The 23,619-nt window shown below is 35.9% G+C and overlaps 1 protein-coding gene and 1 long non-coding RNA gene across 3 annotated transcripts; both read right to left on the bottom strand.

The window, feature by feature from the left end:
- Positions 1–349: 349 nt before the first annotated feature.
- On the bottom strand, positions 350–10,212 carry optc (opticin). 2 transcript variants are annotated; one of them, XM_058790587.1, is made up of 7 exons: positions 9,763–10,212; positions 8,718–8,879; positions 7,768–7,933; positions 7,497–7,655; positions 7,105–7,307; positions 2,344–2,439; positions 350–2,262 (listed from the first exon to the last, which is right to left on the bottom strand). In XM_058790587.1, exons 1-7 carry the CDS (start codon positions 9,787–9,789, stop codon positions 2,092–2,094), a joined length of 984 nt encoding a protein of 327 aa, XP_058646570.1. In that variant the 5' UTR covers positions 9,790–10,212; the 3' UTR covers positions 350–2,091. The 2 variants fall into 2 exon arrangements, with proteins under 2 accessions (XP_058646570.1, XP_058646569.1); XM_058790586.1 differs by having other exon boundaries at positions 7,768–7,940; positions 8,719–8,879; positions 9,763–10,209.
- A 9,530-nt stretch (positions 10,213–19,742) lies between these two features.
- On the bottom strand, positions 19,743–22,652 carry LOC131549646 (uncharacterized). The gene is made up of 4 exons (XR_009273454.1): positions 22,506–22,652; positions 21,516–21,981; positions 21,274–21,416; positions 19,743–20,389 (listed from the first exon to the last, which is right to left on the bottom strand). It is a non-coding gene; the product is annotated as an uncharacterized LOC131549646 (long non-coding RNA).
- Positions 22,653–23,619: the final 967 nt, after the last annotated feature.

Raw genomic sequence — 23,619 nt, 5'->3', positions numbered from 1 at the left:
TAACACTAAACATCATGTAAATACATGCAGTTTCTTGGTTTGGGCCCATTTTGTAAATACATTGTAAGAGTAGATATTTATTTATTTATTTTTAAATTATTTATTTTTAAGGGGTTTTTTTTTCTTTCTTTTTTTGTAGTAATCAATATTATTGTAAAAATGCTGCAAATGGACCTTAACTAGTATTGAACCTGGAATATTCCCTAAATTACTGTTTTAAGGACAATTTTGTTTAATTTTGTGTGATAAAAATTTTGTTATTGTGCCAGTTTGCCTCTTTGTCATGTGTACATATAAAGAAAAAAACATTTGAGAATGCCGCTGTTGATCTCAGTGCCATGAAAGAGAGCCAAACTGTAATTTTGTGCTGTTGTGTTTAATTTAATGTTTGGACAGATATCTGGGCTTCATTCAAAATGTAGCATTAAATGGATCTGTGTAGGATGTTTGCAGTGAAGACCTGTGCGGCACTTTGTCCAATTGGACATTGCGCTTATGTCATAGCTTCAAAGCTGAAAGAATGAGCTCACACATTTTGGTGTGTGAAAACCTGTTAATTCTCATGGGATTACATTTGTTATGTCTTTACAGCAGTTTAACATCCAGTGCAAATAATCTAGGAGTATCTTTACATTGTGCTCATGGGTAAATGTCAAACTATAAATATTTGACAGTTGCTAAGTAACCTAAGAAACCACCTGCAGTGGTACATGAACGAATTGATTTAAAAATAGATGCAGCTGAGTTGTCACTGTATTTGCATCCTGAAAACTGTTGAATGAGAAACAGAGATTGAGCAAATCAAGCAAACGTGCAGCATCATTAATAAAGAACAGTGCGTTCTCAAAGACCATTAGCATGAATCTGAGATTAAATGACAAAAACACCTGACAGATGGAGCTGAGTGTCTATAGAAATGCAGAAATTTGTTACAGCAGATGGAAAGTACTGGAGAATGGCACCACATTGTGGTGAAAATTGAAAAGAAGCTGTAGTTGTTCGCTATACTGTTGCTCTGGCTTCCTTTGTCATGACTAATCAATGTCTCTGTTCCAAAACCTAGTGATCTGCCTATAAAGACGTTTTAAGGCATCATAGCCATGCTCAGAACATGAAGCGTGTTCCAAAAGGTAGCTAGCAGGATTATGCTGCCTTCTTATGAACAAATTGTAAGGCAGCATTACATACAGTATATACTCCATGCAGAAGGAAATCCCAGAATATATTGCAATGCCATTAGAGAAACAATGCCCCCCAAATGGTGGTTGAATCCAAACAATTGTCATTTATAAAAACACTTTTTTTGAATTCATTCAATAAAGAGAATGTTACAAAAATGTGCCTGTGGTGACATTTCTGCGAAATTATATTATATTGCCTGTTGCACATTTCACAACAATTTTCAAGTGAAATGTCCAGTGAGTGCTGCTAAAAGTGTGTTCAGTTTTATTTGACAGAAGAACGTGAATTTGAAAATGTTGGTTGTTGTATATATTGTACTGGTGTGCGGCGAAACTGCACTGAATTGTATGTATAGCTACGTTTTTGGAGTTTTGTAGGTAGAGGCACGTTTGATGTTGGTTGAAATAGTTAAACTGATTTATACATGACTAATGAATTGACCATTTTAGCACATATTTGTGTGTGTGCTATTTATTTATATGGTTATTTGACTAACAGTTTATTACCTTAGCAACATGCTAACTGCAAACACTGTTAAAATCGTCTGTGAGTTGCGTCTCCTGTTTTTGCTGTGTTGCTGCCTATGATGGTTTCAAATTTGTCACTTATTTTGCCTTTTCACTTAGGATTATGCCTATGGTAGCTCACTGGATTTTGAAACAGAGCCATTTTGTACTTGGACTGTAATGAGTGCAAAGTTACTAAATGCCTACCTAGTGTGACTGGCTAAATAAGAACTAACTTGGAATTCAAAAGATAGATATTGATTGCCTAGATATTGATATGGTGACATTTTAAAGTATTTGATCTTTTTGCTCCAAATTATTTTGCTGTGGTCACAGAGGAGTTTTGAAGTTCAGAAAATACACACATACACACACAAACTGCAGAAAATAGGGGGACGCTGTCCTAGACTGGAGTCCCTATAGGTAGTCGTGGTAAGCAGACATAAGCATGGGCGTAAATATTGATGTCCACAGGGTTGCCGTCAAGCCTGATGTCCTCCAGGGCTTTCCGTATGTAGTTTATGTCGTGGGTGTTGCAGAAAGTATCTTGGCCTATGCTCTGTATATTGTTGTTCTGGAGGAAGAGAGAGAAGCAGCATTAAATCTGAGGGAATTATTTGTCAGAATAGTTAGAGTAGCAGGAATTGTTTTTTACCTGCAGGTGGAGCACTCGTAGGCTCTCGGGGAGGGGTACGGGAATGTAGTCTAACTTGTTGTTTGACAGGTACAGGAACTGAAGTTCCTTCATCTTCTACTCAGGAGAGGAAATGAACACAGACAAGATAAGATTATCAAGCTCCATGAGCTGTTTGTAATTTGTCAGTGGAAACGTAATTATTGAGGATAAAAAATGAAATAAATAAAAAAAAGGCATAATGTCATGGTTTGTTTTTAGAGAATGTATCTTCAGTATAAGCAAAGTATGGGGGGGGGGGGATTGGGGGTCTGCCAGTACAGACAAAATTGACAATTGCAATTGTAATATTTCACAGTAAATTACATTATTATCATTCTACAGGCTTTTACTGTGATATTTCACAATATAATATCGTGTTCGGGAATTTTACTGTGAAAATAATTTTGGCGGAGCAGTTACAGGTAACTACTGTAAATTTCATCCCGCCTCCGCGCGCTGTGTCATCTGACTGAGCTCTCTCGTCTCCTCCGTTCTCATCCGAGTCCGACGAATTCAGTGGTAAGTGTTGAAATGTCAAATTAAATGCCTTTTTTATATTATAGTGCATGTAATTTAAAAATATTAACCAAGTAGCGTTAAGTAGGTTAATACAAGTAGGTTCTGTTGTCATGTTGTTAGCGGTTAGCTTACTTGTGTAGGTTTGAGCGCGCCAATTTTTTAAACCATAAACAGATGTTGGTTGTAGTAATTGTACAGTAAGTTAGTTGCTAACTGAGAAACATTAGCAGTTTTTTTGGAGCCTCGTTTCTAAACAAATGTCATTATCTCAACTTTAGCATTTCTTAGTGCTAACGGCGATCTCTTTCCCTGTATAAGTCAGGCTCTCTCCACAGCAGTGATCGCTGGGGAATACAGTTGTAAGGTAAGACGGCCTTATGATCATTATTATCAACCAGGGAAATTATATGTTGTGGATTATGGCGAAGGTGGAGTAAATTAATCTCAAATTAGTAACGTTTACTGGGCTTCTTCATAATTTTCTCCCCTGCTGTGTATGTGATACTGAGCAGGCTTTGTCTGCTTCATCAACTGAAAAATGAAGTGCATATAAGATAAATCGATAGGGTCAAGAGATTATTTGTGCGCAAATTTTGACTCTGTGCTACCGTATGTACAGATTATTAACAGTTGAGTCTTATTGTACTCCTGTTGTATTGAAGTATTATTTTTGCATCCTGGCTACAGCTACAGCCACTGACGTTTAAGGAACTGTGAAGCTACCAAGAACCCCTAGCTTGCTTGATTGTTCAAGGTAATGTTGTCCTTCTCATTTTTATTGCATTTTCAAGTGTCTTAAGTCATCCACAAACTTGTGAGCAGTTTCATGTAGGAACTGTTTTCTTTCGACAGATAGTTTCTACATGAAACTGCTCACAATAAGCAGTTGTGGATTATCTTGAGTAACCGGGTCATGATTTCTGGAAAAAGACATTGCTGTAGAGCAGGGGTTCCCAAACACGTTCCTGAAGCCTCCCTAACACTGCACATTTTGTATGTCTCCTTTGTCTGACACCCCCATTTCAGGTCTTGGAGTTGCTACTAATGAGCTGATGAGTTGAATCAGGTGTGATTGATAAAGGAGACATGCAAAATGTGCAGTGTTGGGGAGGCTCCAGGAACGAGTTTGGGAACCCCTGCTGTAGAGCAGGCATCCTCAAATCTGGCCCACTCCTGCAGAGTTTAGCTCTAACCCTAATCAAACACACCTGAGCATGCTAATCAGAGTCTTCAAGATCATTAGAAAATCACAAGTATGTGCGTTTGATCAGGGTTGGAGCTAAACTCTGCAGCAGATTGGCCCTCCAGGGAAAGATTTGAGGAACCCTGCTGTAGAGTGAGAATGGTTCTGACTATACTAATGATGTATTCAACAAAAAGGTTGCCTCACTGCCTGAAGTCAATATAAGGCTCCAGGAACGAGTTTGGGAACCCCTGCTGTAGAGCAGGCATCCTCAAATCTGGCCCACTCCTGCAGAGTTTTTCTTCAACCCTAATCAAACACACCTGAACAAGCTAATCAAGGTCTGAAGGGTTACTAGAAAGCTACGTGCAGGTGAGTTTTAATTAGGGTTGGAGCTGAACTCTGCAGGGCTGTGGCTCTCCAGGACTGGAGTTCGCCACCCCTGATCTATTATGAAAATGACAGATTTGTAATATCAAAACTGTTAAGTGATTAGTTATGTAACATTGTGAATTATACACCTTAGCAACTGTATTTACTTTTTACCCATAGGCTCAGCATTTAGAATTTATTCACCTTATTTGTTAAATTTAAAATATTTGCTTCCAGCTATTTTTAGCTGTAAGTAGCTTGTTTTGCTGCTTAAACTTGCAAATTTGTGATGTCTTACCATGTAAGGGATAATCAACAGCTAGCTGTGCATTAAACGATTTGAATGAAGACTTGAAAGAAACTAACAGCTTTCCTCTGTGTTTTTGTTTATAGGTACTTCTTGGGCATCAATCCAGAGACTGGTACAAACTCAGAGGCAAAGAGGACAAATGAACCAGCAAGTCTGTACACTGATCAGGAAACTCATTGACTTTGAATGGATGTCAATCTAGTGTGTAAGCAATGTTCCAACACCAGAATGGACAAACCAAACTCTGGCTTTGTGTTAAGCTAGATGTGGCCATGCAGTAAAATGATCCCTGAATATGTTCTATAGTGTGTCCTGGGGCCTGTACCATGAAGCCGGATTAGCTGGCTAGCCAGGTAAGTTTCAGTTCAGTTTGCACCAATCCTGGGTTTTAGGTACCATGAAAGTGGCTTGGATTTTAGCTGCGTTCATTGCCATAGTAACTTACACTCCACGGCTAACCTGCTCCAGGGCAGGTTATGTTCTGGGTTAGAGATCTCAAATTGAAATGGGACCAATCAGATGTGAGCAAAGTGACACATGTCTGACACAAAAAAAGTCACTCCCCCAGTTTCTCTTCCTACAAATTAAAGGTCACTATGAAGTACCTTTTAAAAAAAAAAAACAATTGTCTGGCTTTAATGATAATTACAATTTACATATGACTTATATAATTTATAATATGATTTATATTATTATTATTCCATTACACACAAGCAATTTTAGTTGAACAATTATTATAAAGCATTTATTTTAAATGAATATTAATATATACAGATCATATGTAATATAAATAAGTGGTAGAATCAATAGATAATGCTTTAAAAATGGCTACATGTGACCTTACATGTTTGAGTCTCTATCGCTATATATTATCAACTATATAAACTAACTTCACAAGTTTCACTTGTGACTGCACTAATAGAGCAAGATAATTTCCTTTATTTGTCCTCTTTCATAGACAAGTGCTTCAGTGGAAATGCGTTTAAATTCCTCATATTCTTTAATCTCTTAACCTTTAACAAAAGAGTTTTGAAACTCGCTGGCTCTCTCGCGAGAAGTGAATCATACTTGCTCTGTGTTGTGATTGGCTGTTCACCACTGATGTCACACATTCATGTGCACGCGCTCCATTAACTCAGGATCAAGCCTGAGTTGACAGAGAAAGTTGATAATCAGCTTCATGGTACCAACAAAGCCAGATTGGAGTGGTTTGGTTTTGGCAACTCAAAACTTATCCTATAACTCTGAATTTTCATCTACCATCATGGTACAGGCCGTCGTTCATGATCGTCTGAACCTCTTTTCTGGAAAGTTTAGACAGGATTTATTAAACTGTAAAATTGATTGTTTTGTGTTTATTTGAATTGTACATATCTTTCCAGTGTTATAGGGTATTGATGGGTTAAAAGATAAAACTTCAAAATAACAGTTTTATAATAAATTAACAAATTTTAAATTAAAAGTTTTTAATTAACAAGTAATTTTATAGTAAATTAAAAGCACATTACTGGCTACTGATTTGCATTACTATTACAGTTTACACTGTAATTCTACAGCAGAATACTGCTAAATTGCTGTAACCTGATGACATTAACTGTAACTTCACAGCTAAATACAGTAATTCTACAGGAGCATACTGCTAAATCACAGTGGAATAACTACTGTGAGGTCACAGTATACAGCTGTCATTTCACTATTTACTGTAAAGATGATACAGTAACTTACTGTGAAAGTAATGCAACTAGTAGCCAGTAGTTTACTGTGAATTTACGAATTTTCAAATTTTTTACTAGACCCTTTTTTGGGGATACATAAGGTACAAAGGTGTTCCTTTTTAAAAGGTGTAAAAAGTGATAGCTTTTTTAAAGAGTGTATTAAAGATACATTCTTATATCTAATATATTCTAATATTCAGTGTTGCTTCAAGTAAATTCATCTTATTTTAAGGATTTTTAAGGATATTTTTACTGGAAAACTTTGAAAAGAGAGATTTAAACTTTTGTTTGTTTGTTTTATTTTTGCTCTTAAAGCAGAATGAAAATTACCATTCAAAAGTTTGGGATCAGTAAGTTATTATTTTTTTATTTTTTTTTTACTTTCATTCAGCAAGGATGCATTAAATTGATCAAAAGTGACAGAAAAAACATTTATAATTTATGTTTTAAATAAATGCTCAAACTTTCTGTCCCTCAACTAATCCTAAAAAAATGATCACAATTTCTACAAAAATGCTAAGTGGCAAAATTTTCAACGTTGATAATAATAAGAAATGTTTCTTGAGCACAAAATCAGCATATTGGAATGGTTTCTAAAAAATTCTAACCAACCTCAAACTTTTGAATGGTTGTGTACATACCATAAAAGTCTCTGCGTGTATGCCTGAACTCCTCAGCTGGTTATTGCGAACATCGACGTGTTTGAGGGTAGCTGGGAGTTCTGGAAGGGCCTGGATGTTGTTATCAGCCAATATGAGATCCTGAAGCTGAAGCATTGAACGAAAAGCATCGTCGTTCACTTTACTTATCTGGTTTCCACTCAGGTCGATCCTTTTTAGCTGATCTGAGAACAGCATTAAGTGAAGTTTTCTTAAACTGTAATTCAGTTGTATTCATAATACAATTAGTCTTAAATCTAGATTCTTCATTAGCTAACTATCTATGCATTTTATTCCTGATGTAAACTGCAATACAGCATGTGTTTGAAAAACCACATTTGTATTTGCAAGAAAGAAGTCTCTTCAAGTCTTACTGAGATTGATGAAGTCTGTGGCCCTGACCTCCATGATCTTGTTGAAGCGAGCGTAGAAGTGTGTGGTTTCTTTAGGGAGAGGGGGAATCTGAGTCAGATCTGAGTCATCACAGTACACACTGCCACTGATACACACACACAGCAGGCAGGAGGGCATGCCTGCAGTAGAGAGGGAGAGAGGAACGTCTTATGATGGTTTACACCACTAGAGGGCGAAGATTCACAATAGAAAACAACAATTTTATCCCTTTCAAACCAATTATCCATCTACCTAAGCCTGTGTCAGGCCCAAACAGGCCAGGTCTATGGATGTCTAGAGTGGAAGGGACAGGTGACTCTGACAGACGGGGCGGCAGTGTCACTTCCTCCACATAGTCCTCTGGAGGAACTATAGCAGGTGGCTTAGTGACTGCTGGAGGAGGAGTCAGCCTCCCAACCTCAGTCAGTGAGAAGAAAGAGAGGTCAGACAAAATGAATTCACTGAACATAACAACATAGTGACTCTTTCTTAAAGGGATAGTTCACCCAAAAAACTGCAAATTCTGTCATTGTTTACTAACCCTAATGTCGTTCCAAAAATAAGACTTTCTTTCTTCTGCGGAACACACAAGGTGATAAGGTTTTTTTTTAAAAATGCCTTAGTTTTTTGTCATTACAACCAAAGTCACTGCATTCAAAAGTTGGTTCCCAGCCTTCTTCTGCTGCACAACATATATGTTGTATAAATGAAAATGTACAATAGTAGTATATTTCTAAAGTTAAACTGAATGTTTATTTTGGCGGATTGTTGTAAAGACCTGTGTGTGTATTTGATGATACACAATAGCTTTTCTCAAAAGAAACCGCTGAAGTGAACGTGTGAACGTGTGAATTAAACTCTCAGAGCAGCTCTGGAAATGAAGTTCAGTGTCTTCAAAAGTTAATTATCGATATTATGGTCAAATAAACACCAATATGGACACCTACTTGGAATATATGTTACTTTTTGCTTACTTTTCTTTTACTTATTTACTTTTATGGTGTTGTGTGTCTAAGAGAGATTTTGGCGAGAGATAGCACTTCACTATGATTATGTAGTAAAACATAGTTTGATGTTCCGCCTAACATCCCAACTTTCTCCTTTTGCGCTCAGTGGAAGAAAACAAAGCCATACAGGTTTGGAACAACGTGATGATGAGTAAATGATGACAGAATTGACAAACTCTTGAAACCTCCCCTCACCTCTTCATCCAGGTCATCATAATCATAGGTCAGTCCATACGTGTTTAGATCCCACGTGTTTGAGTCATCATAATTCTCCAGGTCATACGATGCAGGGCCCAAAGTAACTGGAGGGGCACTTAGACTGAAGCCCATCAGGGTCCAAACAAGGTACAGTGCCATCTATAGTAGACAAAGTGAATGATCTGTGTAGCTGTACTTAGTACTTTTGTTATTGTGGATTTGCGCCTCCATTTGAGACTTCTTATGGATTCAATATCACTGAGTGTCAAGTTAATCCACATTTTAGCATTTTATACTCTAACTTTCTTATTATCTGAAAAGTGAGCTTTCATTTTGTGGTTTTGGCAATGTCCTCTCTTTTTCCGAGGGGTTTTATGACCGTCCGCAGGAGCTCTTTGTCTACAGCCCTGCATGCCTGTCACACTAGTGTTTGTTTAACCTTGAAGGTCATTCTTTATGGTTGCCTAAACACATAAATCCATAATAGCCAGAAACATCGCACATAATGACAGTGTGCAAGTTCATACACTTTAGACCCACCACGTATTTGAAAACATAAAGTGGTTGTGTGGTTTGCAACATTAATCTATCAGACAGTTGTATTTGGGTATGGAACGTGGCCCAACCAGAAGAGTTTTGTAAAGAGGTCTGTTTGTTTTAGTCGCTGACAAGGGTGTGCAAGCTAAAGTATGGGTTTTCGGCACATATATCTTTATCAATAAATCCTCTGGAGTTGCTTTGCAAAAAGGATCTTAATAACCTACCAAATATAACATAATAAATCCAAGTCATGCGTCTTCCTCCATACTGAATCAACACAGATGGAGTCTATAATGCACATCTACATGGTCGTCAAAGCTGTGCATGGGACGACACCAGCCTCACCTTCTCATAAACTCCTAACAGCTCCAGCCTGACACATCAGTATTCAGAGCTCTCCTGGGCCTATTCAATTACTCGCGTAACTCTGTTTTAAAATATTAAGCATAAGACCAGTTACCAAGAAGTCTTCAAGCAGCAGGAAGAGGAAAAATAAACCTACCTTTGATGTTTGTCTGTGAACAGCCATGGCCCATGAAGAGCGGATCTTAGGGGAACAGTGGTATGGAAGCTGGCCCTGTGTTCTTCTGAGGTTTAAGCAATGAATAACTGACCCAGGATTGAGGACACGAGCAGGTTAAGTGAGGGGGAGATGTGGGAGCTCAGCTGGGGGATGGCCAGGTCAGTTTGCTCAGCTGTCACTAATTCTACACCCCTGTCAACGGTGTGGTCTTAGACTCAGTCTGGTTTGGTAATTTACCACTTTCTACCAGCAGGTTGTTATCATCATGTGGTTTTCAGTCGTGTGTCCTAGGGAGATGCAAGGATTCTTGTTTTTAGCACTATGTTTTATAATGTTTTTGGTGTTCCAGAAGTTCCTGGAAGCATCTTGAATTGTTTTGGGAGCAGTCGGTTCATCCTTGTGGTTTCCAGTCTATTTAATCCTACACTTTTTAGACCTCTTAACATAAGAGTGAGAACTGAGAAGAAAATCTGTGTCGTAATTGCTTGACTCGATTTGACTGAATACCCTTTAAAGTCTGATTCAAACTAATGAACTTAATGTCATTTCATGCTGTAATAAGCAGGTCGTTGAGGTCAGCTGTTTGTGATTTGACTCGGATTGATGTTCAATAGCAAACCTAGTGGATGACCTTTGACATCTGATTTTTTTACTGGCATCTGCGTGACGAGACGCAAACAGACACTCCTGCTTCATTCCTTTTTCTTTTCTTTTTTTTTAAGAGATCTTGTGTCACTTCTCAGTTAGCAACTGTGTTTCAGATATCAGACATTCCTTTGCTAAATACTTTGTACGGATGAAGGAGCTCAGGGGGAAGCACTGATTAACAACAAAGGAGAAAACGTTTCCCAGGAGTACAAGTATTTATTTTAATTTTTGTAAAGACTTTTAATGTTTTTAAAAAAAGAAATGTCTTTTGTTTAACAAGTCTTGATCCAATATACAATATTTTTTTGTAGCATTGTGATATTATTGTTATTTAAAATAACTATTTTCTGTTTTAATATATTTTAACATGTAATTTATTCCTGTCTGCAGCATCAAATTATCCTTCAGAAAAGGATATTATTATTATTTTTATTCTTTTATTATTATTATTATTATCAATGTTGAAAACACTTGTACTGCTTGATATTTTTGTGGAAACCATGATCGAGGAGAGCTGTAAAGCCTTTTCTAAATTAGTATATCTTCAAAAACTCTAATAATTATTTATATTATTAATAATATGTTTTTAGCTGTTTTATTACAGTGTTAAACCAACTGATTTCAACTATAATGACAGATGTTATGTTTTGATATCCACCTGCTGGGGGAGCAAGAGTGCTAAGCGGTTTGTCACATTGTACAGCGTTTCAGGAAATAGTTTCCATCGGCCACCTGATTAACATTAGTCAAGCCATGGAGGATGTATAAAATTACAGAAAGTTCAGTAGGATTCTTTCTAAGAACGAGGACGATGTGGCCACTGTTGTAAAACTGGCCTTGACTTTTTAAAGAAGCATTCAGCTGCTGTAAGAACTATTTTAGTGTTTAGTGTATAATTAGGACTGGAGCTAATCACTGCAAGATAGTGACTTGAAGAGATTTCAAAAATAAATAAATAAATAAATAAAGTTTACATGTCACCGTCGTGTTGTTCCAAACCTGTATGACTTACTTTTTATTTATGTATTTATTTTTTTCCTTCCTAGAATTAAAGTCCATATGTTGTTTCGGACAGCTGGCAATTGAAGCATTCTTTCTAGTGTTTTCTTTTGTGTTCAACACAAAGAATAGTTTGGAATGACACAAGGGAGAATAAATAATGCATTTAAATTGTTTTCATTTCCAGATGAACAATCCCTTTAACAAAACATAATAACCCTTAAAGGGCAAGATGTGACAAGGTGCGAAGTAAACAAGAGCTGTTTCTAATGAGTAGGACTAATGGGAAAACAAGATTATTTGACAAGATACACCTGGGAACATGGCACTGAACAGAAAACCATGAGAAAAAGAGACACATGAACCTAAATACTCCACACTCATTACAACTGGTAAACATTTTGTCTTTAAACTGTTTGTTAACTACCAAAGAAAATCCCTAAACAATACCATATACTAGTAGTGATGATTATGATTCATAACTCTAACTTTTGATTTCGTTCAGAGTTGTTCTCTAAATCATTATGATTTCTCTAGGTAGATGTGTGTTTATTTATTTATTTATTTTCAGCGAGTCATTAACAGATTCATTCAAAAACATGTATTTGTTCACAAGGTCCAATGTGAAACTATTCTTTCCTTTAAAAAATACCTTCATCCAAGCCAAGCAATTGTAATTGTGGCTTCTATTGGTAACAACAACTTCTGGGAAACAATATGCGGTTCACTGGTAGGCTTAGTAAATAACCAGAGTTTTTAAGAGCATGACTTATTGCTCACTTCATTAATGTTTTTGTGTAGTAGATAGTGATGACAAAATCAAACACAATGCAGTATCTACTTACTCGCACGTTTTTCTTCACAGACCTGTGTATGTTTATTTTTATGAGCACACAGCATGGTGTCTGTTTTTCCTTAGCCAGCATGACAATGTTAACAATTCACTTGATTTTCATACTCGTATAGCTTATAAGAATGGCTTATTTGTTGATGGTTTTTTTTTGTGGCATTGACCTTGGTCCAGAGATTCGGGTAACACTTTACAATAAGGGTACATGAATAATCATGTACTAATGTCTAAATTAATACTTAATTCATCAACTGCTAATTTTTAAATTATAAATATTATTAAAGTTGTTAACTAATCATGAATTAATGAAGAGCTATCCTTAACAACAACTGGAGTCATGTTTTCACGCATGAATAACGGCAGCCTTAATATTACATGTTAGTGCATGTTTGATAATTAATGCATTAATTAACATTTATGGGTAAACTAAATCAAACAGCCTCTTTACAAAAGAATAAGTTCTCCGAATTTGAAATAAATTAAAAGAATTTAATACTATCATTTTTTTAACCGTTGTTAAAAAAAGAAGAGCTTTTTACATCTTCAGCTTTGCCATAAACATTACTGGGTGGAAAAAGATCAGTTGATCCTCCTCATCAAGTGTAGAACATACTAAATACACTAATAACTGATCTTGTTTTATGTTGTTTTCCCCTTTAAACTCACCCTGCTGTAACTTATAAACAGCTAAATAAAAATAAAACCTCAATATCCACAAAGAACATTTGTAGAACAATCTTGAAGAAATGCCCGGAAACAATTCTCTCCATCCAGATGTAGGCCGTGATGTTCCTCCACTCTCCTGACTTCTTGAAAATCCACACCACATCTCTTAACCGGGCTAAATACTCACTGTGTTAGTACATGTGTATTTGATAGTAAGTATAAAATAAATCATGAGCTGAGTTTAGGTAGTTAACACTGAATTAATTATGATTGGGGCCCCTAAAGTAAAGTCATGTCAAAATAATGCATTAACAAGCCATGAGTTAATGTTAGTGTATGGGTAATTAATAATGAGTTAGTTACGATGGGCCCCTCAAAGTAAACTCATGACACAATGATGCATTAACAAATCATCAAATAAAAACCATTTAACATTATGTAAGTGTCATCTTTATTCCTTTACACCACCAGTACAACAAACAACGATAAAGGTTATTTATAGCCCTTTCATTATTTATTTACATCATTTAACATATATGGACTCAAAAGAAATTCCAAACATACCTGTAAAGACATAACGTACATAAAGTAAAATACGGGGCGTCCAAAAGCTAATGATAATCGAAGCATACAATTAAATGACAAAACAATGCTACTAATTACTGTACATAACTTTCAAAGGATTAATTAACTTAATGATTAATTCGGTTTAAAAAAGCAGCCGACATTTATTAGATTAATATGCCAACATTACCGTAACAACAACAAACCTTACGCGCCGAGCAGCGCCTAGAGTGCCACACTAATGAGTGTCCCACCAGAAACAAACCCAACATACTGTAGTCCCGTTTATTCGAAAATATTAAATTATTACTCGTTGAAAGTATTAGTGCCATTAATTAAACAGATGCGTTAGATCAAACGTGGAAAACAGACTAATAACTATCACTAATATTTTGTATTATTAGTTTATGTTTAGTCATAACGTCAGTATTTTAGGGTTTGTTTCTGGTGGGACGCTTATTAGTGTCGCACTCTAGGCGCTCGTGGTTTGCTGACATTTTAATCTAATAAATGTTGGCTGCTTTTGTAAACCGAATTAATAATTAAATTCATGTTTGCATCTGTGTTTTATTGGAAGTTATTTACAGTAATTAATGGTATTATTTTGTCGTTTAATTGTGTATGTTTCGGTTAGCATTTGACTTCTGAAGATGGCGGCTCAGCTGCTTCTGGGTTTAGTCGACCTAGAATCAAACCTAGATTAAAACCTACGATCTATGAGATTGTGGATGGTAAAATAATCATAGAGGATGAATTTCTTAATTTCCTCTCGGTTAAACTAAAAACGATGAGCCAGGATCAAATAATTATATGATTGAGTCGTCGAAAAAACTGCTGTTTGAGCTCTGTCCGGGCACTAAGCAACGATGCGTGGCATGTAAAGGCAGTCAGAAAGATGTAAATAATATAAAAAGCTGCTTAAAAGTGCTTAATGAGTGTGCCGAAAACATTCCCCGATTTGTGTCACACTTCTTGGACGAGTTACCACCTGTGACATTTAACAATGTGGATGTTTCAAGCCTGCTCTGTAAGATGGAGCGCCTGCACAGTGAGGTGAACGCACTACGGCATGCAGTGAAACTACAGGCGGATATCGGGGAAGATCTACGAGCATCGATAACAGAGTGTCCATTGTGGAGAGGCAGCTAGAAATAAGTCATAAAGGAGGGCATGGTCTGGATTCACTGTGTGAGTTTAAAAATGCCTGTGAGGGAGAAACGGCGGGTGCCCCCACTGTGGAGTGTGATGTGGGCCTGGAGGTGATTGCAAGTGGCGCGGGATCTTCGGCGGCTGAGGAGTCTACTTCCATGACATCGGAGGAGCAACGGAAATAATCAGAATGGAGTCTGGTAGTGAAACATGGCAGACACAGGAGGAATTATGTGGATGGCCAAACACCTCCGACTAAACAGCGAGCTGGTAAAGCTAAACAAATGATGTCTAACCTTAAGCCTATTGGTACAGGGGCAAGAGGGAACATAAGTGTGGTGCAAACAAAGCTGGAAAGTGTGTTTGCTTCCAAATTCACTCCAGATCTTAACGCTGAAACTTTGTCAAACTACCTTAAAGAAAAGCTTGGCCGAGATGTGAACACAGGACAGTTATACTTATATAAGTGAAGCCTGGCATACAACTTCATGGCTTGATCATTGTATTAGTACAGTTGAGGCTCATGATACTATAAAGTCAATGACAGTTTTATATGGGGAATCTATATCTGATCATGTACCATTCTTAATGCTTATTGATTTTGAAAGTTTGCCCAAGATGAATTATGAGTGTAAGAGGGCTGCTTTGGTCAAATTAGATTGGTCTAAACTTACAGATGAAGATCTTAAAACATATTATGGGAAAACGGACACTCTGTTGAATAAGGTATTATTACCCAGAGATGCAATCATGTGTTCAGATGTGAATTGTAATGATATTTCCCACGGTAAAGCCTTTTGTGATATGTATGATGATGTTGTGAGATCTGTGCATAAGGCTAGTAGACCATATCTTACTTGCCCTGACAAGAAATATCATAGTTAGCCAGGGTGGAAAAAGTGTGTATCAGCATATCATAAAAAAGCAAAGGAAGCATTTAAGGCATGGGATATACCAGACAAGGCCCACTTTTGGACCAGAAAAAGTTAACTAATGCCAAGTATAAATATGCAGTTTGTTATATTTGTGAATATGAACAAGTGATGAGAGCTGATTTAATGGCAGAAAATCTACTTTGTAATAATGTGAATGCTTTCTGGAAGGATGTAAGATCAATAAATAGGAGTAATGTGACATTACCATGCTCCATTGAGGGTGTTTTTGGAGCTGAAAATATAGCAGAGTTGTGGAGACAGCATTATTCTACTCTGTTTAATTGTGTAAAGAGTGAGCCAGGTAAAGTGGAAGTAGTTTCTAGTATGGATACAGGAAGTATTACAACAAATGAGGTTTATCAAGCAATAATTCAGCTTAAGGAACGGAAAACTGGTTGTGATGAAGACGAGCCCACCAGCTCTCCTTTGGGGAAAAATGTGTGGTTTAGATCAAATTACTGCTGAACATCTCAAGTTTGCGAGCCCTAGGCTTGTGGTTCTTCTCGCAATTTGCTTCACTGGTTTTATGATACATGAGCTGCTGTCAGAGTCTTACAGTATTAGGCTACTTTGCCTATTGCGCATAATAGACCAAATAACATAATCTATAAAGGTGCAAAATGCATTTACTTACACATATTTGAGAATCAAGATATTTCCTGATATATTTTAGGGATATATCGAATAAAAAATAAAATAAAAATAAAACCCTGCTGAAAAAAAACAAACAAAAAAACTATAGACACCATAACAAAATTAGTAATGCTTTTACTGGTTATAATGGGACTTGTATTGGTTTTACTGGACACTGTAATGGACCCTGTTTGTCTCTAATGGTAATTGGTTGCCTTTGGTGGCTTGTTTAAACCAATAAATCCTAATGGAATTTGTCCCAAAACACACTACAGAAAATCATTTTTTATTGGTTAAAAGTTGATGGTTTGTAATGTTTGTAATATTTGTAGTGGAAACCATAAACATTTTCTGATGTTTATTTATTTTTCAGTAGGACATATCAGTTATACAATGGTATTGTGGCTGCTGTGTGTCACATGACAAGCATGAGACTCCCTCCCCCCCCATGATGACATATTTAATTTAGTTGAAATTGTTAGATTACTTTTAGAGATTGCAGTGATACATGACATGGTGAAAAATGACCAAGGTTAAGATGAATTTTAAAATTGTGCCCCATAAACACACAAGTGGCCCCTGCCTGCCAGTTACTGTGGTGTAGAACCGCCCCTGGTTAGATCACGACACTGGAGTAGCACTATTAATTGTTTTTCCCAAGCACAGTAACTGAGATTTAAAACTAAACTATCGCACTGATTATACTATGTATAAATGTCTCTTCCCTTTGTGCTTTGAACTTCTCTATGCGTAGCGCTTCACACTGTTACTCCTTACTGCTTTAAGCGCATCATTCTGCGCACGGGATGCGCATAAGCCCTTTGTGTCGCTCTGTATTGGAGCCTTTCGTGTCATAATACTTTTGCACAATGACAGATTATTAATAGCCTTTCTTGTTCGTCTTATCTATCATATGTTGCTACTGTGCTATACATTTAAAAGAAATGTCTTTTAATTTTATAGTAGGCCCTATATATTTATATATATACACTATATTTCCAAAAGTATTGGGTCACCCCCTTCTAATGAACTGGTTTGACTAATTTAGTCATTTCCATGAGTACAAATCTTAATGTTGAAGCATATAATTATTGCATATAATTGGTGTTTGATAAAGAGTTTTTGGCTCAAGATCTGCATTTAAAGTCACACCAGAGGTGTTCAGCTTGGATTAGGACTTGGCTTTCTGCAGACCAGTCAAGTTCTTCCACACTGATTAAATCAATCATTTCTTTTTGAATCTTGCCTTATACACAGAGGCATTGTCATGTTAGAATAGAAAAGGGAACTGTTCAAACTGTTGCTTTAAAATTAGAAGCACCCAATTCCCTAGAATATCATTATATGCTTAAACATAGAGGCAGGAGAGCTGGGCAACATCACCATCTCCCTTTGACTATAAACAGCTCCGAGGTGGAGAGGGTCCAAAGCACCAAGTTCTTGGGGATCCATCTGACGGACAAGCTGATTACCAAAGATAACACCTCAGCTGTGATCAAGAAGGCACAACAACGCCTTCATTTTCTTCGCAGGTTGAAGAAGGTGGAACTTCCCATCACAGCCATGACGTTGTTTTATAGAGGGACAGTAGAGAGTCTGCTGACTTATTGACTCTTACTGACTTATCTCGTCCTGGTTTGGAAGCTGTACAGCAGAGGAGAGACACAATCTCAGCCGGATTGTGAGAACAGCGGAGAAAATTATTGGTGTCTCACTACCACAGCTACAAGACATTTACACAGAGCGCTGTGTACGGAGAGCTGGTAGTATCCTGAAGGACTGCATACATCCACTTAATGGATTGTTCTCATTGATGCAGTCAGGAAAAAGATACCGTAGCATAAAAACCAGAACTTCTCGGCTGTTGAATAGCTTTCTTCCCACAGCAATTAGGCTGCTAAATCAGAGTTTGTGACTCTTTTGTGATTTATTCTTTTAACATTTTAGAGCATTTGAAATAATAAGCTTTATTATTTTAAATAATTTTATTGAACTGATTTATGTATTATATAATGCACTGAATTGTAAGATGTGGACGTGTGAAACACAATTTCGTTTCTATGTGACAGAAATGACAAATAAAGTATCATCATCATCAACATTAAGATTTGTACTCATGGAAATTACTAAAGTAGTCAAACCTGTTCATTAGAAGGGGGTGACCCAATACTTTTGGCAATATAGTGTGTGTGTATATATATATATATATATATATATATATATATATATAACTTTTTTCATGAATGTAGGCTATTTTACAACCATACAAAGAGCAATGTGTAACATTTTACCAAATTTAGTCCAACTTATTCACTTTTATTTGTTCCCCAGTAAGTTGTTTTTTTTTCACTAAAAGTTTAGATTTCATAAAATTATTGTGCACTCATGAATTATCCACTAACCTAGTTTATGATAGAATTTTTGTCATAGATTATGATTATATATATATTTTTCCATTTGTAATTTTTTCTTTATAAGAGAGGTGTCTATTTTTAGTAGATTGTGTGTAACACACAAAAGAGTGATGATCAGTTCAACACACATTGAGGTATAGAAATTCTACACTGATTATAAAAACTGTTCTGGTATCGGATTGATATCGGTATTGGCCGATACTCAGAATGTTTGATATCGGATCGGGATCGGTTCTGAAAAAGTGGTTTCGAGCCACCCCTACTTTAAATGTACTGGTAAGGTTTGGTTTAGGGGAGGTTCAGGTTTGGGATTTTCCGAATATCATCCCCTCTGTATGAAGCATTGCGATATCTTCACTAATACAGTGAATCTGTAACATGTGTGTGATTGTTTGAGGTTTTCTCATGAAACACTGCCAAGAGCCACAGCAAACCTGCTGACTACCGTGCTATTGTTGAACTGCCTCCAAAACACACTGCTCCTGAGACATAGAGGATACATTTACCTCAGCTTATCAAACACTTCTTGAGAAGTGTTTCTTAACTTCTTTAAAATGGATATTGTTGCTTTTTCATCATCTATACATTTCGTGATAAAAAATTCTGGTGGAGGACTGCACTGTAAAAAAAAATAAGTTGATTCAACTTAAAATAATTTGTAACCTGGCTGCCTTAAAATCTTGCGTTCAATAAGCTAAAAAACATTTGTTGTTTACACATATATTGGAGTTCCTTAAACCTAGATTTAATAGTTGGGGTAACAAAGGTGAAGCGGAATTAACTTTATACTTTGTCTAACCAACCAGTTTTTAGTTAGCCCAACAAGACGAGAAAGTTGTGCTAACCTAAATTCAAGTTGAAACAACATCAAATTAGTGAGACCAACAAACGTTGAGTTGTTTAAACTAAGCATTTTGTTGAATAAACTTGTAAGTATAAGTTCCGCAAACTTAATACAAATTGGCCAAACTAAGCGTCTTGTTGAATTAACTAATTAAAGGCAGCCAGGTTACTTTTTCAAGAATAGTTCATCTTACTAGTAATGTTAAGTTCATTCAACTGGCTGAACCATGTAATTTGCCCACACAACTCAAGTTTCTATTTTCTACTCGCATAAAATAAAATACATTGCATGTTCTTAAATGTCCATGACATTTTTATTTCAAAATTGACAGCATATTTAGTATTAGTGCGTTTAGTATAAAAACACCTTTAAAAACAAACACTGACATTTCATATTAACATTTAATTTCTTTGGAACAATTGCAGTAAATATCTACATTCCTTTCACTAATGCACATTTAATCAAAAGAACAGATGAGTAATTCTGTAATTTTCCATTTCAATACAAGTCAGAAGTCAGAACATGCATCAAAGTGCATTCAAAATTTTAAAAAGAGATGCCATAACATGGCAAAAAATGTGAGTTGAACAAAGTGCAAAAACCAACCAAAAAGCCTACTTTTTGCAGAGTAGCATGTTTCGTAGCCCGTAAACACGTGAAGAACAGTTACTCCCACCAATGTTCGTGCAAAGTTTTGAGAACATCAGAACTGTACTGTGTTTTGTTAATGATGTACAGACGACTCATCAGGAGCACAAATGCTTTTGGGACATCACAGATATCAATGGCGACAAGACGCTCTTCCAAAATTATAGCAACGTCATTGGTTTATTTTGGAAGCACCTCCCATTCCTCCTCCTCAGTCACAATCAAGATGCCCATGTCACCTCAATTCATGAGATGGCTGAAAAAACAACAACAAAAAAGAAGAAATTCTTTACATACAATTATAAAAATTTAATTAATATAGAATACTACTGTACATTACTTCAACTACAGTAATACATTCTGTTAAAAATATTCAATAACAAGCAGCAATAAAGAGGCTAAGAAAAAAAAAATAATAATTTTGCAAATTACATCAGACTAACTGCAACAAGTACTGCTATTTCAAGAATATAAGGGTGCTTTAACACTAGCACTTTTGGTGTGCACCTATTTTAACGATATCTTTACTACCTTTAAGATCTTGAAGGTCTTATAGGTTTGGAACAACATGAGGACGAGTAATTAAAGATAATTTTTATTTTTGGGTGAACTATCCCTTTAACTGTGAAATAACCTTTAAACATGAATCCCCTATAAAATTACATTTCAGTTACTCTGGGTTTAAAAAGTTGCCTGCCACTGATGCATGGAAATGATTAAAACATGCAGAAACAATTTTTACCTGCAAAATGCACAAATAACTAACAACTATTAGTAGAAATACACAACACAATACTGAATGCTTGTAAATACTAATATATATATATATATATATATATATATATATATATATATATATAGATAGATAGATAGATAGATAGAAATTACAGAAAAATTAAAATAAATAAAATATAATGTAAAATGACATTAAAAATAAAATTTTATGAATCACCAAGTACCACAATTTCAGCCAAAAATGTTCTACTGAAGGGAAAGAAAACAAAAAACAGTCACCTACACCTTACAAATTTTCATTTTAGGGTGAACTATCCCTTTAACACTATGTTGGCTATATTTTAGTCTTGTGACATTGTGTATCATGACATACAGTGAGTGCTATGTACTATATTGAAAACTTACGTGTTACAACTGCAGATAAACAAGATTTCTTCTTCTATTACTGGGACCACATCACTGCAGATTGATGGTGCTCATTTTGGTCACCCAACAACTATAATGCCAACAGACTTGTCCTTGACGAATTCCTCTTGAGAACCTGTGTGCTTTAATAAAAACAAAGGGAAGCGTTAAAATATGCCTTACAATATTAACAGTCACAGACTCCAATAAACATGTGCACTTAAGTAAATAAATTTATTTACAATTTGTCCAGGCTCTACAATGTGACAGTCATTCCCATTGTGTCTGCATAGCACTTTGATGGATACAACTGCAGAAGGACTTGCTGAGGTCCATCCACAAGAACTCTGTGCTGATCTTTAGTCATTCCAGAATATCATAAACATGGAAAATACAGAAACATGTTAAAACAACACTATAAATACAAATAAATAATCTTGACACAGAAAGTCAAATGTCATTGCTAGTTTACGTTTCAATTACCAAAACCATATTTTACAATCCAGAAAAGGCTTTTAAATTACATAACACAGGAAATTAGAACAAAACAACAGAAAGCTAAATTTTACACATTTGTGATTATCCTTATCACAGGGCTTTTTATACAAGATATATGCCATTATTACTTTTCATACCTTCAATTTTTTAACCGACCGTATATTCACGCAGCGTTGCCATGGGTTCCGGTGAGGCACTTCTGTACTTTAACTGAAAGAAGAGTTTGTACCGTTAGAACCTCATCTGAAAGATTATATCAGACAAATGCACGCTCTCCAAACCAACTCTGAGAGGTGCACGTTCGTTTCACTTACAACGTGCAGAAAAATGACAGTTCGAGCAGTAATCTTGTTTATTTCCCTTAATTTTAATCGTTCATAAGGTCATTTTTTAAAATTCCCGCCGTTCTAAATCCACACAGTTGTTCGTCGCGCTCCGTCTCGTGCTCTGTTTGAACGGTCTCTAATGCAGCACTGGGCTCAAATAATACATACCAAACAGTATATTCTCCAGATAAGTTCAGCTCAGTATAGCATGGGAGAATATTTAGTTTAATAATTATATGAAAAATACTGTGGAACCGCGTGTATTTTGAGGCTTAAGAGGAGTGTCGCGAAACTAACGCTGGTATCCATTTAACTACAAAATGCGATGCTTTAAACCATACTTGCACTATTCTTAGACAACATACGTAATTGTACACGTTAAACCAATAAATACAAATATTTACTTACCAAAAGTGTTGGTTTGAAAACATTTTCAAGCTCTGTGGAGAAGCTCATCAAGATGGCTGACCAACGTCTTCTTTCTGCAAGTCTTCACGTGATCTCGCGATAAGTGACGTGATATCGTTATTAAATTGATTCAACACATTTTTTTAAGTTGAGGGCAAGAGGGGGCAAATGGCTAGTTTTGTCAACTTAACGAACTAGTTGAGACAGTGAAATTTAAAATTTTAAGTTGAATGAACAAACTAATGAACTGAAAGTTGAGTCAACTTAAAAACAACTAAACTGCGAAATACTTTTTTACAGTGTGGGGCCCGTTCTTCATACGTCGCCAACTCAGTTAGCTGGATTTGATTGTTGACGATTTCGCTTAATCTTGGATCATTTGGTTCTTCGAAGCTCATCCTAGACTTGCTGTCATAGCAACAGGTCCATAAACTTAAACCTGCTCGGGAGCAGGCTTATTTCATGTAAACATGATAAAAGATTGCATCTTTTTAAGCATAATTGATATTTAAAATATGTCCCAGCCACCACTACTTTATTACAAGAGTATCCTACTGATCCAGGGACAATAATTTAAAATAATAATAATTTGAAAATAACAATGTTGTGTAGTCTATAATACTATAGACAGCCAGTTTTACTCATTGAAAGATTTATTAGTGATGAAATAATTAATTTATAATTGTATTGGAGTCTTACACACATGCTATACAGTTAATCTGAGTCGTTATATTAATTTGAGTGGTGACAGCTATTATGGGAGTGGCTTGATGGAGTGCAGGAGATGCAGATAACTTGTAATAATCTCTAAGAAACTTTAATTAATGTTGTCACATAAGAAATCTGCTTCAAAGATCAAATTAAATTAATTGCTAATTACAACATTGAAATAAAAATGTAAAGCCTGTACGAATACTAGAAATCATGAATACAAATAATTGAGAATCATGTAAAAAACAATTACAAAAAAAATAATTTATCTATTAGCCTATAACATTTATGTAGTTTTGTTCGTTTGACTGTTTCCTTATAAAGGTCCAGAAATTTGTCAATTTTTCCGTCAGGTGTATTTTTTATTGATATGATGTCATTACGTTGCTGTCTTGCCGCCAAC

Source organism: Onychostoma macrolepis, chromosome 11 (genome assembly GCF_012432095.1).
Source record: "Onychostoma macrolepis isolate SWU-2019 chromosome 11, ASM1243209v1, whole genome shotgun sequence".
Lineage (NCBI taxonomy): Eukaryota > Metazoa > Chordata > Actinopteri > Cypriniformes > Cyprinidae > Onychostoma > Onychostoma macrolepis.
The sequence above is the reverse complement of the archived record's forward strand: the minus strand, read 5'-3'. Positions and strand labels throughout refer to the sequence as shown.

Coding starts and splice junctions, on each gene's coding strand:
- optc (XM_058790586.1), bottom strand. CDS start 9,789: ATGGCTGTTCACAGACAAACATCAAAG. Junction 8,880..9,762: donor TTCACAGACAAACATCAAAG/GTAGGTTTATTT, acceptor TGTCTACTATAG/ATGGCACTGTACCTTGTTTG. Junction 7,941..8,718: donor TATGATGACCTGGATGAAGA/GGTGAGGGGAGG, acceptor TTTCTTCTCACT/GACTGAGGTTGGGAGGCTGA.